The sequence below is a fragment of the Esox lucius genome, chromosome 19 (genome assembly GCF_011004845.1).
Source record: "Esox lucius isolate fEsoLuc1 chromosome 19, fEsoLuc1.pri, whole genome shotgun sequence".
In the NCBI taxonomy this organism is placed as follows: Eukaryota; Metazoa; Chordata; class Actinopteri; order Esociformes; family Esocidae; genus Esox; species Esox lucius.
Genome location: NC_047587.1, coordinates 26,246,691 through 26,263,512, shown reverse-complemented (window position 1 = coordinate 26,263,512; position 16,822 = coordinate 26,246,691). Strand labels below are relative to the sequence as shown.

Genomic DNA, 16,822 nt, shown 5'->3' with positions numbered 1-16,822 from the left:
GAAAGAAAAAGGTTCAGTGGTCTCTTAATTTTTTCCGGAGCTGTATATGCAGCACTAAAAGCGGTATACTCAGTTGGGGTTGTTTAACATTTATTACTACGTTCCAAAATTTTGGGTTACTTAGAAATATCCTTGTTTTTAAAAGAAAAGCAAATTTCTTCTCATTAAAATAACAATGAGAAGATCAGAAATACAGTGTAGACATTGTTAATGTTGTAAATGACTATTGTAGCTGGAGATGGCTGATTTTTAATGGAATATCTACATAGGTTACCAGAACCTATCAGCAACTGTCACTCCTGTGTTTTAATGGGATGTTGTGTTTCCTAATCCCAGTTTATCATTTTAAAAGACTAATTAATCATTAGATGCAATTATGTTAGAACACCTGAAAACTGTTTCGTGCTGATTAAAGAAACAATAAAACTGGCCTTTTTTAGATTAGTTGAGTATCTGAAGCATCAGCAATTGTGGGTTCAATAGGCTAAGAAATGTCCAGAAACAATTAACTTTCTTTTGAAACTCATCAGTCTATTTTTTGTTCTGGGAAAGGAAGGATATTCCATGCAAGAAACTGAAGATCTCGTTCAACATTGTGTACTACTCCTTTCACAGAACAGCGCAAACTGGCTCAAACCAGAATAGAAAGTGGAGTGGGAAGCACGAAGAACAAATACATTTAAGTGTCTAGTTTGAGAAACATATGCCTCACATCTTCGTTAAATAGTACCCGCAAAACACCAGTTTTGACATTAACAGTGAAGAGGCGACTCTGGGATGCTGGCCTTCTAGGCAGAGTTATTAACCTCTGTCCAGTGTCTGTGTTCTTTTGGCCATCTTAATCTTATATTTTTATTGGCCAGTCTGAGGTATGGCTTTTTCTCTGCCTAGAAATCCAGTTCATATAAAAAGTGTATATATATATACAAAATATCTGTAGTCAATTGTTCAATATTGTTTCTATTTTAATAATATCATATTTGAATAAATGTGGGTTATTACCCATTTAGTCATTCAAATGTGGTTGCAATAACGGTGTAAAATGTATTTTCCAAAGTCTTGCTCATTTTTATTTTATTATTTTGCAAGGGGTCTCTTATTTTGAAGATGTAAAAAAGATCGAGCAGCCGGCAAGAATGGAAGAACGGTAATGGAAACAGTATTGAAAACGTCATGAACTACAACTACAGCGTGCAGGTAGGGACAGACGCTCTCTAAAGGACAGTGATGACATCAATTCAATTTGGGCAGTGACGAAATCCCCGCCATTTGAAATTTTAGAAAGAACAGTTCATGTTTCGAATTAACTGAGATTGATCGAATGTTCTTTTTAGAATGCATGTCCCAATGGCCTCATTATTTAGCAGATATTAAACAAAAAATCTTTCACTATATTAAAATGAGAACACAATGTGCTGACAGTCAATGTGATTTATTCTCCACAATGGGTGTCACATAATACATTTCAAAATAAATAATTTGACACGTGTATATAAAAAACAATTTCATTTAATCTGACTGTTATTAAAATCCAAAAATCCATTATTTTATACAACAGAATAAACTCTTTCGATTTGCTTTGCACAAGTAGATAATTCAGTATTGATGTAAATAACACCTAATCCATGAGTAGCTGGACATTGTTGGAATTTCCTGACTAAACCTGCAAGTCAGCAAAACACCTTAAAGCAAATATAAAAACATAGAACAAAGAAATATAAATGTTTTAACAATTGAACACATTCAATATATTTATAAAGAAAGTAGCTATGCTCTTGTTTTCTTGTTTATTTTGTAAATATACATAAATTGGTAATATGTACAGTATGTCACCTAGAAATGTTCTCCAAAAAACAAATAACTCAAAAGAATAAACCACCTTCCCTATATCATACAACTGTCTAAAAACACTTAATACCAACAATCAAAACTCAGAACATAAACATCTGAAGATATAATAAATATGAGCAGACAGTACATCATAAATACACATGAAAACAATTAAAATTAGAATAAAACACCAGCGAACAGACAGGCTAGGTTGGTAGGATGCAATGAATGATGTGTAAATAAAAACAGTAGGCAGGTCAAGTCACTGAAGATGCATACTTCTAATTAACAAAAATTGTTTTTCAACCGGCCATTTTCAGGGCTGGATGTTTAATGTGTTGCTTAAATATGCATATAGAATCACTATCGTATATCAGTTTGCCATGGAATGGAAAGTGGGAAAGCAAGTGGTTTGACTGGCGTCACAAATCGGCACACACAGGCCACACGTTGACGTGTACACAATGATGACATGGTACACAATTTTCAGGGGCCACATTTTTTTCGGCTCAACAAGTGCCACTTTTTCAACCAGTGGCTAAAAAACCTTGACTGCATCTTTCAAAGTGAGTAAAAAAAATCTGCGATGAGAATGTATGGACAGCAGTAATCCATAATGACAGGTGGAGATTGCATACCACTGAATCACCAGTACCTCTTTTCAGGGTATACGGTTCATGCAATTAGATCAAGACTTCACAAGAATGGATATTAACATGCAGGAACTCTTAATATTGAAATGTACTGGCACTGTTTGTAAATAACGCACTCCTCAGGTGTCCTGTAGTTGTCTTTTTCTGCCCTTCCGCCAGTAAGAGAAGCTACAATCTGAAGGGAGAAATGTGTCAGTCACTAAGATCAATAATCAGTCACTTAAAATCATATGTCAATATTTGTTATAAATTACGGCCTTGAATGATCAATGGCACTAAATGAAACTCGTTTGGCCTTCTTTGACCTTAGCCATCAAGTAAGCCAATCAGTGTTTCCCAATCCTGGTCCAGAGAACCCAAGGGGTGACCTAGCACTCCCACGCCTGATTCAAATGTTGCCCCGCCACTTAGACACTTGACTGACGTAATGAACCAATCTTCAAGTTTTTTATTTGAATCAGGTGTTTGAGTGCTAGGGCAAAAACTAAAACATGCACCACAGGATTGTCAAACAACACCCTAAACTAACTCAATATTTTGTGTAACAAACTTTTCCAAAGACACTTGGAAAGCATCCAACACCTCACCCTAGAAGACAGTGTCGAAATCTGCAAGCGAGGCTTCTCTCAATTTAAGCATTTAATTACAGTCGAAGAGACTGAATACAGATATTATGCAATAGCCCAGTATTGTTTAGATATTTAGGAAAAGTACACTGATAAATAGCCTAACACTTGATATGCACAGTACAGGTCTAAGCACCTCTCCTTTATGGGCGCAGACCTCAAAGGTAACTGTGCCATAAACCATTGTCTATAAAGACACACTTGAACACAACATGCCCATACACAGTATGTCAAACCAGTTAAGTAAGTTTGTGTTTCTGGGGAAAAGGCTAAAGTAGCAATGGCGAGATACAGAAATGTCCTGGAAAAGTACACCCTTGAGGGACAGTGGGTAATTGAATTTTAAGTGGTTAAGCAAATAGGTACGGCCAAGTTATTTACATTGCAAAGGAATAAAATATACTTACAGTCTTGCTCTCCATCTTGACTTGGAAAGCAGTCTTTAAAGAGACAGTGCATTGTCCGATAACAGTTATCCAGCAGGGATTTCGGGGTCACAAACCTCCAGCCTTTTGAGTTGGGGTCCTTCACTCTATTGTAGATCTCCTCTATTAGCTCTGGTGTCTCTCTCTAAAACATAAACGTATTTTGTTACTTTTGTTCACCAGAGTAGTGATGGTGATAATACGGTCAGTCTTTCTTCTAACATTTTGCACCAGCAATGGGAGTGACATCAAATTAATGTCTTGACAGCTTTGCTGCCTACAAGACAATAAATGCTATAAATTGCCAACCATTATAAAGTGCATTGGCAGAAAGTAAAATACAGTAATTGGGTAATTTCTGGCTTCTTTACTCCTCAGTTAAGTACTTTATACTTTTACTTACTGGTAATAGTTGCTGCACGGTCACCATCGGCGCATGCATTGTGTAAATTGTCTTTGCTTGACCCATACACACCTCATCACTCGGCGGCGGGAACAACTGCTGGACCTTCCTGAAGAGATCCTCCAGGTCAGCGGTGTACTTGTAGGAGGGGTGTCTCTCTGGAAGAACCCTCAAGAGCCTCTTTAACACCTCTTGGTTGATCAACAGCCACACATCCTGCAGGTCCTTCTCCTCCTCCACCCTCACCCTCTGGAGGGAGGAGAACAAAGACGTGATATATAGTGGGATGGTTGGAGATGAACAGGTCGGCGTATAGGGTGATACCGACATCTTTACCAGGACACCTGTTTCAACTATTTCACATTCCGTACATCAGAAAGGTTTCCAAGGTGTAGTGTTGGCAACAATTCCTGTACTCGTGTTTAAAATTCCCACCAACCTCTGTGCAGATGTGTAACGGTACAGAGTAAATTTGCCATTCTGTGTTCACCAGTTATGGGAAGTTCCTAATTAACATGTAAATGACCAGGGTAAAGGGAGTTAATAACTAACCAGTGACCTTAATTGATCATTTTTGATCACTGGGTAGTAACCTTTACCTCTTAATTTAAGATTTAAATATAACATCCCTGAACTGCTTTTTAACTCATATGAATGACTACATTATATTTGCTGACTTGTTGTTTAGGTGAAAAATGTATTAGTTTTGCACTTCACTTGCTTAGTAGCCTACTCTTATGCCTGTAACCTACATAATAAACAATCAATGTCCTTATATTTGGTAATACATTTTTGGTTGGGCAAATATGTAGCCTGTGTAGGGGAATTAGGCCTACCCCATTAATTTGTTTGCTGGTCCATCAATGATCAGTGCATGCAATAGCCTAAATCACAAGTGTACTATCTTGTTTGTTAAAAGAACAAAACAACGAATTTAAGCTTTCAGTTACTCAGTGGACTGAAGAACCCAGTGGGAGTCCTATCAGGGAGAGCAGGGCCAATGAAGTGCCTATGCAATCTATGCAGGTGTAACTGTTAGGGGAAGGACCAGGGCAGAAGCTACGCTGCTGTTATGCCAAAACCGGTCTCAGTTACTTCAAAGATAACATTATCAAGAACGCAGTAGTGTTTTGTTCTGTAGAATTCTAACGTTTTTTTTTTTTTTTTTTTACAAACCATTCATATAGTTTGCATGGCACTTCCATGTAGTCTTTAGACTGTACAGAATAGTAGGCCTAATATAATTACACTCAAAATATGGTATTCTTGTAAATGAATACCTGCTTAAAATAATCATGAATTTCTAGATGGTGTATATTCAATGGAGTACCCATATTTGTATGCTGGGATAATGGTATGAAAGCCTAGATACTTCCTATCTGAAAGCAGTACAAGTTGACTGATAACACTAAAGTTTGGGAAACAAAAGGAAAGCACTCACCAGCCTGGTGACGTTGCTGAGCCTGAGGACCTCCTCATAGTGAACTCTGATGGTGTAATTTATCGGGAAATTGTGCTTCTGTTAAAAAGACAGGAAATATTTTCACCTCTGTCCACACAAGAGTCACGTCTAATAGATATGGATCATTTTATTAATATTCCAGACTAGCCAGTCACTGTCTCTCTTTTCCATTTCTCACCATGTAACGCCGTCTGCAGATGAGTTTACTCTCCAGTGTCCTCAAAGACGTGCACTGGGCAGTGGTAGGTGTCATTGACACAGGCAGTACCCAGATCAACCCTATGACAACACACATACAACATCATCAGAAATGTCAATCTCTCACTGACACTGTTGAATATTGTGAAGGTGTTTTGCACTGGTTTAGAAAAGCTATATGGGCTTCAGAACCAAGCAAATGATAAACAGATGTTGGGACATCTGTCACAGTAAAAAGAAAGGCCGTAGCTGCTAGCTAGACCACTAGGTAGCAGGCTGACAGCAGTGCTAAAATAACTGACGCTCAACCACTACCTCCTGTTTCCATCGGACTCATCTCGACGAGACGGATTACCATACAAAGTAAATACTTATTTTCATCACAGTAACAATGTTGTCAAGTGCAGGAGACCTTCAAAACACACCAACGGCACTGGAACACTGTTGCTATCATTTTTGAGACACAGGATTATTCCGTCAGATCCTCTACTTCAGATTTGAGGTTGTTTTGCCGTTTTTTTTTCCTCCTCTGGACTGGAAGTGTGGAGTGGTGACATGCAGTCCAGGCCAGTCTGTTTTTGATCAGTGTGGTTACATACTGTGGTCAAGGGCTTTGACAGAGACCACTGTATAGAGACTCAGAGTCAGCAAAGTCTCGAAAGACTTTTTAAAAACACTTCCCAAAGCTCTATAAATGCGCCTTACCGCACAATCTGAGTCTACAGTCGGGAGCTAAAACATCCGATATCCATATATCTGAGTCACCCCAACCCCTCTTTTGCTTTCAATGTATGTTCTTCATCTCCTTTTATAGTCCTGTGTGTGTCTCTCTCTGTTACAGGATGTGGTTAGAAAGATAAAACGATACCTAGGTTAAACCGCTTGCTCTTTGGTTTGCAACAAGAAACAGACTTACGCAATGCCTGAACTGATCAAACCCATAGATGTTTTCTACACTACGGCTCTTTGGCAATTTCTAGCTTGACATTCTTTTTCAAAAGTTCTTCTAGATATATGGAACTATGTACAATTATATTAAGAACAGTGTCAGTGGACAGATGCAATTCTTCAAACTCTTAATGGGCTCTTAGCTCTGTGAGCTTATAAGTGGCTGATGTCACAGCCTCTCACTCAGTCCATTGCAACACAAGCATGCCGAATTTATTAAGACTGGGAGAAACACCACTTGTGTCCCACCAACGATCTCTGTTGTGGTCTCACACAACTACATTAGGAAGTATTTACTGATAATATGCGAGCCTTGAGCCTGACACAGTTCCCAGGGGAGCTGCTGCAGGTCAGCGTGACATGAGCCCAGCCTAAATTCTTCAGAAATACACATGCACCCCTAGACGTCTCTTACCTAATAGGGCCCCTAGGAGCCAGGCTGTAGACTGAACCATCCTCCAACTGTGGTCCCCGTTGTAACACGTTGAAGGCCTTGGATTCAGAGTACACTCTGTTTCAGAGGACAGTGAACTTTTCGCTACTAGTTGACCTGCAACACAGACAGTTCAACATTCACTTTCTCCCCTGGTTTCATTAAGATTGGTTAATAATTATAAATAGTCCTCCAGTGAACACCACATAAAGCCTAGTCTAGGCTGTATCACAGAAATCAAAAGCTACAGTATTCATCCCCCTGGACATGATGTTAAAATTGATTTTGATTTCAATATAATTTCTAAAGCTATGTCACATTGGATGGAGACCTTTGGTCATCAGAAATGTTACTCCTACATATCATCAATTGGATTGAGGTCCAGGCATTGACTTGGCCACTCCAGAACATTGGCCTTTTTGATTTTATGCCACTCCAGAGCTGCTTTGGCTGTATGTTTTGAGCCATTGTCCTGTTGGAAGATTAATCTTTTCCCAAGTCCCAGGTCTCTGGCAGATTTTAGAAGACTTTCTTGCAGAATTTCTCTGTACTTTGCTGCATCTATTTTGCCCTCGACCTACACAAGCTTTCCAGGCCTTGACTCAGAGAAACATCCCCACAACATGATGCCGCCAGCCCGAGTAGGGATGATGTGTGATGTTAGACTTGCGCTAAACATAACTCTTACCATTGAGGCCAAAAATCTAAAAAATCTTCTCAACAAATCATATAATCTTCTTCCTCTTGGTCTTAGAATTTGATGAGATTTTATCTGAGTTTTATTCTTTCTTTTTGCCTTTCTCACCATAAAGAATACTCTGTGAAGTACCCAGGCTATTTTTGCCTTATACACAGTGGCTCCCATCTCAGCCGTGGAAGACTGTAATTCCTTTAGAAATGGCATAGGCCTCTTTGTTGTCTCCCAAACTAGTGCCAGATACTCAGTAGGATGGCAAGGCTTGTGCTAGACCAATTCACAGTTTTGCCATATTGTCTCCTTTTCTTAATAAAATACTTTACTGTCCGGATATTCAATGCCTTGGAAATGTTCTTATATCCTACCCCTGATTGGTGCCTTCGTCTTCATGATGTAGATTTTTTAGGAATTGTACTGACCACCTGTGGAACCTTCCAGAGACAGGTGTATTTAATCTGAAATAATGTGAAATGCCTTAACTGCACACAGGTAGAACCATTCAACTAATTACGTGATTTCTACAGACATTTGGTTTCACCACAGCTCATTTAGGTGTTTCATATCAAAGGGGTGAATACTTATGCAATGAATTATTTTCTGTTTAATATTTGTAATATATTTAAAATAATTTGCAGATTGGTTTTGTTTGTAAGGCACAGTGATTGCTCTCCATAATGCTCAAAAAGCCAGAAAAGTCACATTTCAGATGTTACTTCTTAACAGCTTATTATTGTTTTAGAAATGTTTGAAACAACTTGTTTCTTGACGTGTGAAAAGCCACACATGATATAAATCACAAAATATCCAAAAGCATAGGTGAATTATGGAATCCCATTTCTCAATAGTATTTTTGTACCTAAAAATCTGGTAAAGCGATCAGTTCCCAAAATATTTAAGGAAATTAATATACAACTGACTAATGCCCTAGGCCTAAAATTCATCACCATGACTGCTGTAATAACTTGTAGAAAAGTAAAGTACGGTGCCAGAATTTGACATGACACATACACATTGGTATTTATATGAAATTAAAACAATGCATAGCAAAAGGAGCAGGCTTACACTGACAAATAATAGTCCTACATGCCTGTAAAGTCTTAAGAAAATGTTTACATATGCCTGGGTTCTTCATTATAAATTAATCAATTATTCGCTCTTAATATATTACAAACACTATAAAGCCTTATTTTGAAGTATTTGCATGGAACAGTGGAATTTTTTTATAACTTTCCCCCAAATCCCTGATTTCCAAAATAATTACAGAATTTACTGGGATTTCTGGGAAACCAGGAACTTTACCAGAATTGTGCAACCCAACCTGCACTATCACTGGCCTGCAAAGGAAATCCCTGTTTTCATACATCTTTAGCACTGACAGCAAGATTAACTTTGTCTTTCATTGGGACAATGAATTCAGCAGTGAAAAAACAAAACGATAATTAAATTATTTGATTGTAGAACAATGTGTTTGATCTTTGTGTAGCTGAGTATCAATGTACATGCAAAATGTCAACCCTCATTATAAACTTAAAATGAATGAGTGAGTGTATTCAGTTTCACATACACATTTTAAGTCATTAGTAACAGTTCACTAACTTTGCAGTAGTAAAATCAACAGTCAAGCCATCTAAATTTACTAGAGAAAAAAGCTGCTATGAGATCAATAACACATTCGAGCCATCGTATTTTAAATTCCACTAACACTATGAATTCAATGTATTGAAGATGAATGCACATAAATTAAACCCTTTAAACAATATATTTTGTTTATATACATATAGTTTATGTATATAGTCTATCTATATCTATCTAATCTATATATCAATCACCTGAACAAGGATTTTGTAGATGTATGCTTATTAGTGATGAATAATGCATAATTTTAACTTCTTTTTAGAACGATGGTGAACGTTTGAGTTAAGCAAATTGAGTTATGCACATATACAATATTTGTGTAACCTGTAACAAATGTTTCATATTCACCTGCGACAACACACCTGTAACGCCGCCGAAACTTGACACAACTCCAGTATCTTCAGAATAACCATGCGCAGCAGATATAAGAAGCACACATGGTCACACAAATAACTTGCCAGCCTTGGAAACAGATCGTAGGTTTCTGGTTAATGAAAATTGCACGAATTGTCCGTCTTCTATCGCGTAGATTATTCACGCAAAGCAAAGCCTTCGTCGATGAAATCTCGAAAAACTTGTTTCTTTGCCGACAGCTCTCCAAAATGAGCTAATATTTATAAATTGCCCTTGTGGTCGTCTTGTCTAGGTACGTATGATACGATCTTGAACAAGCTCATGCTCTTCTAGCAAACGATGATGTCAGATTTTGACTTTCACTTTCCATAAGCCTACGTCTCCCAAATTATATATCGTCCTTGACGGAACACTTTCGTGGTCGTCCTAATGTGAGGACGTCACATTAGGCTACATTGGCTTATAAACGTGGATGTGCTTCAAAGTTAGTGGACTACAATCACTCAGGCATGTCAGACATTTTTCGTTGGCTATTATCATCGTATGACATTAACATTACTTGTATATGTTAAGGACTGAGTCCATTGTGAACAAAGCACGCCTGCTCTAGCAAACTGTCCCGCGACAAACGCCTGCGTGGATGACCATTTTCTTTGGGCTTTTTACTGTGGTACTGAGGCATATCAGGAATAGCAAATTATACCTGAGTGGTTACAGGTGTGGTTAGATGATTTTAGTCGAATTTTTGAGGCAGATCTGCTGCTGATCTACTGTGAGAATATTGAGGTTTTGATGGTACAAAGACAGAGAGAGCGATAGCTGACCTAGGAGGGTAAAAAAAACAATTGACTGGTGAAAGCCATTATATCTCTGATAAAATATTGTTTTCACATCTAAAGGCACCTTTAACATTCCAGTATAGATTGGGCACTGGGCTAACAGTTACTTGAAACACTCAGTCTATTTAGCTATTAACATTTCAGAGTACCTGTCTCGATATCAAACATCATAGTCTACTAGATTAGGCTACTAGTCTCAGCTAATATTCAAGTCTATTGGGTATAAATGTTTTTAGTGAATATTGTAGTCTGCTCCACAGTTACCGGTATATTTATTATACATTCCTGTGCATTAGAGTACCAATCTATAGGCAACACTGTAATGTAGTGGAGTACCAATCTATAGGCAACATTGTAATGTAGTAGAGCACCAATCTATAGGTAACATTGTAATGTAGTAGAGCACCAATCTATAGGTAACATTGTAATGTAGTAGAGCACCAATCTATAGGCAACATTGCAATGTAGTGGAGTACCAATCTATAGGCAACGTTGTAATGTAGTAGAGCACCAATCTATAGGTAACATTGTAATGTAGTAGAGCACCAATCTATAGGTAACATTGTAATGTAATAGAGCACCAATCTATAGGCAACATTGCAATGTAGTGGAGTACCAATCTATAGGCAACGTTGTAATGTAGTAGAGCACCAATCTATAGGTAACATTGTAATGTAGTGGTGTACCAGTTTCTTTAGGCGGCATTCTAGTCTAAATAGAGCAGCACAGAACTCATAAAATCAGTATGTTAATTATTGGGTTTTATGGGGGGGGGGGGTTATGGGGGAGGTGCAAAAGTAGATCAAATCTAAAACAGGGGTAAATATACTACAGTCTTATTAAAAAAAATTCCAATCATTGTAGGCTACTTTGTGTCATCATTACACAAGCTAGGGGCATTCCATGCAGACCCCAAATACTCAAACCAAACACCATCTGCTTGTCCAGACAAAGGGACGTCAGGGGGGAAATCCCAGAAGATGAAGACCAATGACTCTTTAATTACGGAAATGTCCATCTCCACCGCATTGATTTCCTACCTTACACCCTCAAACAAGTGGCAGTTGGAACCACCCTGTTGTGTTCAGGTGATATCCCCTATATGGAAAATAAATATATTTTTGCAATGTAAAATGCATGTAGAATGTATGATGAATATATAGCTCTGGAAAAAATTAAGAGACCACTGCAACATTTTCTTTCCTTTCCAAAAAAGTTGAAAGGGAAAGTTTTGAGTGAGGAACAGAAGCATTCAATTTGCATTGGTCTCTTAATTTTAACCCTTCGGTTTCTCACTCAAAACCTTCCTTTACAACTTTTTTGGAAAGGAAAGAAAAAGTTGCAATGGTCTCTTAATTTTTTCCAGAGCTGTATATTAAATACATTTAACTTTATTCAAAATACATTTCAGGTATCAAAATGTATTTCACATTTTATTCCTTTGTATTTCACTGAAAAACATGCTCACATTGCAATATGTATTTTGTATAGAAAATACATTACCAAATGTATTTTGAAGCCCATATTAAAATGAATTTTTCACATCCTGTGAAAGTAAAAAGATTAAATGTATTTACAGAATCCTTGTGGCCCTTTTGTGTTCAAGTGACCTTTCTCATAGACTAGTGTACATTCTAGTTATGTAGGCAACCATTTCACATCTATTTTTCTAATAGGATTCCATGTCTTGCAATTTTTTACAGAAAACGGTGGATTAAAATGGTGGATCATTTCAAAACAGACAAAAAATGCTACCATTCAGGCTTTTGTATTATTAGTTGATTAATTTTGTGTAGACAGTCTTGCTAATGCTAATTGACATGTGACAATTGCACACCGAAATGTATTACGATATAATATTTGTAATATACACTGTTCAAAAAAATGAAGGGAACACTTAAATCACATATCACGTCTCAATTAAAGAAAAATATTAAAGATCAACATTTTTATTGTACATTGTGTAATTAATTGAAAACAAAATGATGTAACAACAGTCAATGGAAACCAAAATTACCAACCGATCAAAGGTTGGATTCAAACTCATAATGTGACTCTGTAGTGTGTGTGGCCCCCATGTGCCTGAATGCACTCCCAACAACATCTGGGCAACATCTGGACAGTCTGAGCTCCTGGACAGTCTGTGGTGCTACTTGTCGGCATCAGGTGCACAATACATAACCTTCCAAGAGGTTCTCAATTGTATTCAGGTCTGGGGAACGTGAGGGCCAGTCAATGGCATTAATGCCTTTGTCATCTAGGAACTGCCTACACACTGTGGTCACATGAGGCTGGGCATTGTCCTGCACCAGGAGGAACCCAGGGCCCACTGCACCAGTGTAAGGTCTGACAATGGGCCAGAACAACAACCTCTCTCTCAATGTTTGCAAGACTAAGGAGATGATTGAGGACTTCAGGAAGAGGTGAGGGGGGGTCATGCCCCCATACACATCGATGGAGCTGAAGTGGAGAGAGTCTATGAATTCAAGTTCCTCTGTGTGTTCATCAAAGATGACCTCACTTGGTCCAGACTTGGTGGTAAAAACTGCCCTAAAACAACTATAGGAGACCCAAGAAGTTTGGTATGTCTGCAAAAATTCTTACCAACGTTTACAGGTGCACCATTGAGATCATCCTCTTAGACTGCATTACTGCCTGGTACGGCAACTGCTCCACTGCTGATCACAAGGCCCTCCAGAGGGTGGTGAAGTCATCGGCTGCAATCTCCTCTCCGTGCAAGGCATCTACTGTATACACGATACCTTATGAAAGCACAGAACATCATAAAAGAATACAGCCACCCCATGGCTGATCGGTGTATTAAAAGACTACAGCCACCCCATGGCTGATCGGTGTATTGAAAGACTACAGCCACCCAATGGCTGATCGGTGTATTAAAAGACTACAGCCACCCCATGGCTGATCGGTGTATTAAAAGACTACAGCCACCCCATGGCTGATCAGTGTATTAAAAGACTACAGCCACCCCATGGCTGATCGGTGTATTAAAAGACTACAGCCACCCCATGGCTGATCAGTGTATTAAAAGACTACAGCCACCCCATGGCTGATCGGTGTATTAAAAGACTACAGCCACCCCATGGCTGATCGGTGTATTAAAAGACTACAGCCACCCCATGGCTGATCGGTGTATTAAAAGACTACAGCCACCCCATGGCTGATCGGTGTATTAAAAGACTACAGCCACCCCATGGCTGATCGGTGTATATAGGGTGTATTAACATTTTCAAAAAAATAAGTATGTGGAAAAAAATATAAACAAAACCAATTGACTATTTAAATAATACTTTACATAAAGTTAAGAATATTATAAAGTGGAGCACACTGACAAATAGGGTTTAAGTAAGTTAATGTGGAGAATATATCTAATATAAATAAATATATCTAATGTGTAATAAATCCAACCCCCCCCACCCTCTTTAATGACTTTAAGACAGTATAGTCAAATAATGTTAAGAAAATCAAGTTGACAATCAAGAGAGACTGGTGAACAGGGAGGACATTTTAGCATTTCAGGCATCAAGCCTTTTGTGTCGTTGATGCCAGCATGTTGGCCCGCACCCCTAAACCACTGATGGACCAGGTGAAGGAAATATATATGCTATGGAGCTATTCTAATATCGATTAAACAGAACTAATCGCGATACCGTTTTCTTTTCCCCAAATTAGAATTTATTATGAACAGAGTGAATCATGTTACGTAGACGTCAATTTCAGTGTTTCTAAACGTGCTACAGTGCGCCACAGGTTTCCTATAGGATCTTGATAGATCGTGCTTGGCTCTGCCCACTTCCTTTCCTATGTTCTTCTGAGCTATCAGATTCACTTGCACACTGAAAACAACAGCTTTCAGAGTTATCGTAAAAAAAATACTGTGGTCAATGAATTCAGAATTCCAATGAAAAAGGTCTTATTTATGCCCTGATAACCAAACCAACATCCACTGGGGTGTGACACTAATCACACAAATATGCATAAACAGTTCCTTAGAAAGATACCACACTATTACTTTGCAAACATTTCTATGTTCTACGCAAACCTACCTATATTCCTGGCATTTTCACCAACCTCAAGAAAGGCACAACTCTAACCTCAAGTATGGCACAATAGTATGGTCTGTTGTTTAGTGACACATTGAAAAAATTAAAAGGACATGAATCAACATAACCCTTGGTGCATTCAATGTTAGCGTCAGATGTTGTACATCTTTGCCCAATATTTTCAAATATTGAAATTAGGTTTTAATATCCAAAAACCTGAATCACAACAACATATGTCTTACTAGTATTAAACCAACATGATTAAGTATGAAACACATTTCAAGTCTGTAAGATTTTGCCAAGTCATTCCTAACATGAACATTGCCTTTTCGGAATAAGCTGTCACACCTGTGATCTGGTCTTATGACAAGCCCAAGCATAGGGCCGTGTTAGCCCAGACCCTCGTCAGCAGGTCAGTACCCTCTTTGCTTAAAGATTTGGATATGATATGAATAACATAGATATGAATTTAGAGATGCAGTATGTTATGATGAATAGTCTATATTTTGTTGGCCCTATTACCATTCAGGAAAGGTCAGTAAGACATTTTCTGGGGGCTCTGAATAGTGCAGTGGTAAAATCATTGCTTTGCAGATAGCAGATTTTGAGACTAGGGTTTGAATCCAGCTCGTCGATTACCCAGGAGTCATGGGGAGGATGCCAGCAATCAATCAATTAATCAAATATATTTTATAAAGCCCTTTTTAAATCAGCAGTTGTTACGAAGTGCTTTCACAAAACACCCAGTCTGAAAACCTAAAGAGCAAGCCACAACAGGGTTGATGCACAGTGGCTAGGAAAAACTCCCTAAAAGCGGCTAAACATAGGAAGAAACCTAGAAAGGAACTAAGCTCTGAAGGGTGGCAAGTCCTTCTCTGGCTGTGCCGGGTGAACGTTTTTAAAGTATAAATTGTAAAAGAAGAATAAATGCATTTGAGCTGTGTCCTGAGTATATTAAACATAATCCCAGCATTAGATGTGCTTCAGAGGATACACATCTTTTTATGCACTGCTCCAAAATTAACTGAAATCACACATTGGGTCTTGATGAACAAAATACATAAAAAATCTAAATCTTCACAGTACACTGTAATTCGTTGAGAACAAAATGATGTAACAACAGTCAGTCGAAACCAAAATCACCAACCGATTGAAGGCTGGATTCTAAGTCACACCAAAAATCAAAGTAAATAATTGAAAAAATTATAAATAATAATTGTAAATAATTGTCACAGGCTGTTCCAATTTGTGTGAATTTCATCATGGGCCCCCTGCAACTACATAAGTTCTGACGATGGGTCTGAGGATTTCATCCCGGCACCTAACAGCAGTCTGGGTACTAGCAAGTGGAGGCCTGTGCGACACTCCAAAGGATATGCCTCCATAGACCATCATTGACCCACCGCCAAACCAGTCATGCTAGATGGTGTTGCAGGTAGCATAACATTCAGCACGCTGTCTCCAGGCTATTAACGTCTGTCGCATGCTCAGTGTGAACCTGCTCTCATTTGTAAAGAGAATGGGGCGCCAATGGCAAACCTGCCAATTCTAGTGTTTTCTGATGAATGCCAATTGAGCTGCATGGTGCTGGACGGTGAGCACAAGTTCCACTAGAGGACATTGGGCCCTCCTGCCACCCTCATGGAGTCTGTTTCTGACACTTTGGTCAGAAACATGCCCACTGGAGGTCTTTTTGTAGGGCTCTGGCAGTGCTCCTCCTGTTCCTCCTCGCACGAAGAAGCAGATACCGGTCCTACTGCTGGGTTGATGCTCTTCTACAGTCCTATCCACCTCTCCTTGTGTAATGGCCCGTCTCCTGGTATCTCCTCCATGCTCTTGAGACTGTACTGGGAGACAGTCATAGTGTTATATTGCACAGAAATTGTGAAGTCTTGTTTGCAACGTTAAAAAACACTTGTAAGTGATCCACTCAGCAACACTTCATTATTTTCTCCTGTGTAGATTTAGCCTGTCAGTGTTGGTTATTGTCATACTAAAAGGTACATTTGTGTAAAGCAGACAATTGTTTTCCAGTAGAATTTTGCATGTGCTTGTCTGCATCCCGTTTCTTTTTAATTGAAAAACAGTCTTTGCTGAGTAGACACAGACCGTGATGCAGCCGCCACCATGTTTGAAAAGGTAGTTAGTTAGGTATGGTTTTTGATCCATCCCAAAAGTAAGGCTTTGTATTTTGCCCAAAAAGTGCATATCAGGATTACTGTATTTTGTGTCTGGGTGGTTCAAGACATCATTCATTG

At 38.6% G+C, this 16,822-nt stretch overlaps 1 protein-coding gene across 1 annotated transcript; it reads right to left on the bottom strand.

The window, feature by feature from the left end:
- Nucleotides 1–1,425: 1,425 nt before the first annotated feature.
- On the bottom strand, nucleotides 1,426–10,319 carry il34 (interleukin 34). The gene is made up of 7 exons (XM_013138989.3): nucleotides 9,659–10,319; nucleotides 6,961–7,095; nucleotides 5,578–5,678; nucleotides 5,379–5,456; nucleotides 4,010–4,186; nucleotides 3,517–3,679; nucleotides 1,426–2,658 (listed from the first exon to the last, which is right to left on the bottom strand). The coding sequence occupies exons 2-7, from the start codon at nucleotides 6,998–7,000 to the stop codon at nucleotides 2,603–2,605; spliced, it is 615 nt and encodes a 204-aa protein (XP_012994443.1). The 5' UTR covers nucleotides 7,001–7,095; nucleotides 9,659–10,319; the 3' UTR covers nucleotides 1,426–2,602.
- Between the last annotated feature and the right edge of the window lie 6,503 nt (nucleotides 10,320–16,822).

Bases quoted from the DNA above. Each gene is read 5' to 3' on its own strand.
- il34 (XM_013138989.3), bottom strand. From the start codon at position 7,000: ATGGTTCAGTCTACAGCCTGGCTCCTAGGGGCCCTATTAG. The intron at 4,187-5,378 runs GTGAGTGCTTTC...TCCTCCCTCCAG, and splicing joins TCAGCAACGTCACCAGGCTG to AGGGTGAGGGTGGAGGAGGA. The intron at 3,680-4,009 runs GTGTGTATGGGT...TTTATGTTTTAG, and splicing joins TCCCGCCGCCGAGTGATGAG to AGAGAGACACCAGAGCTAAT.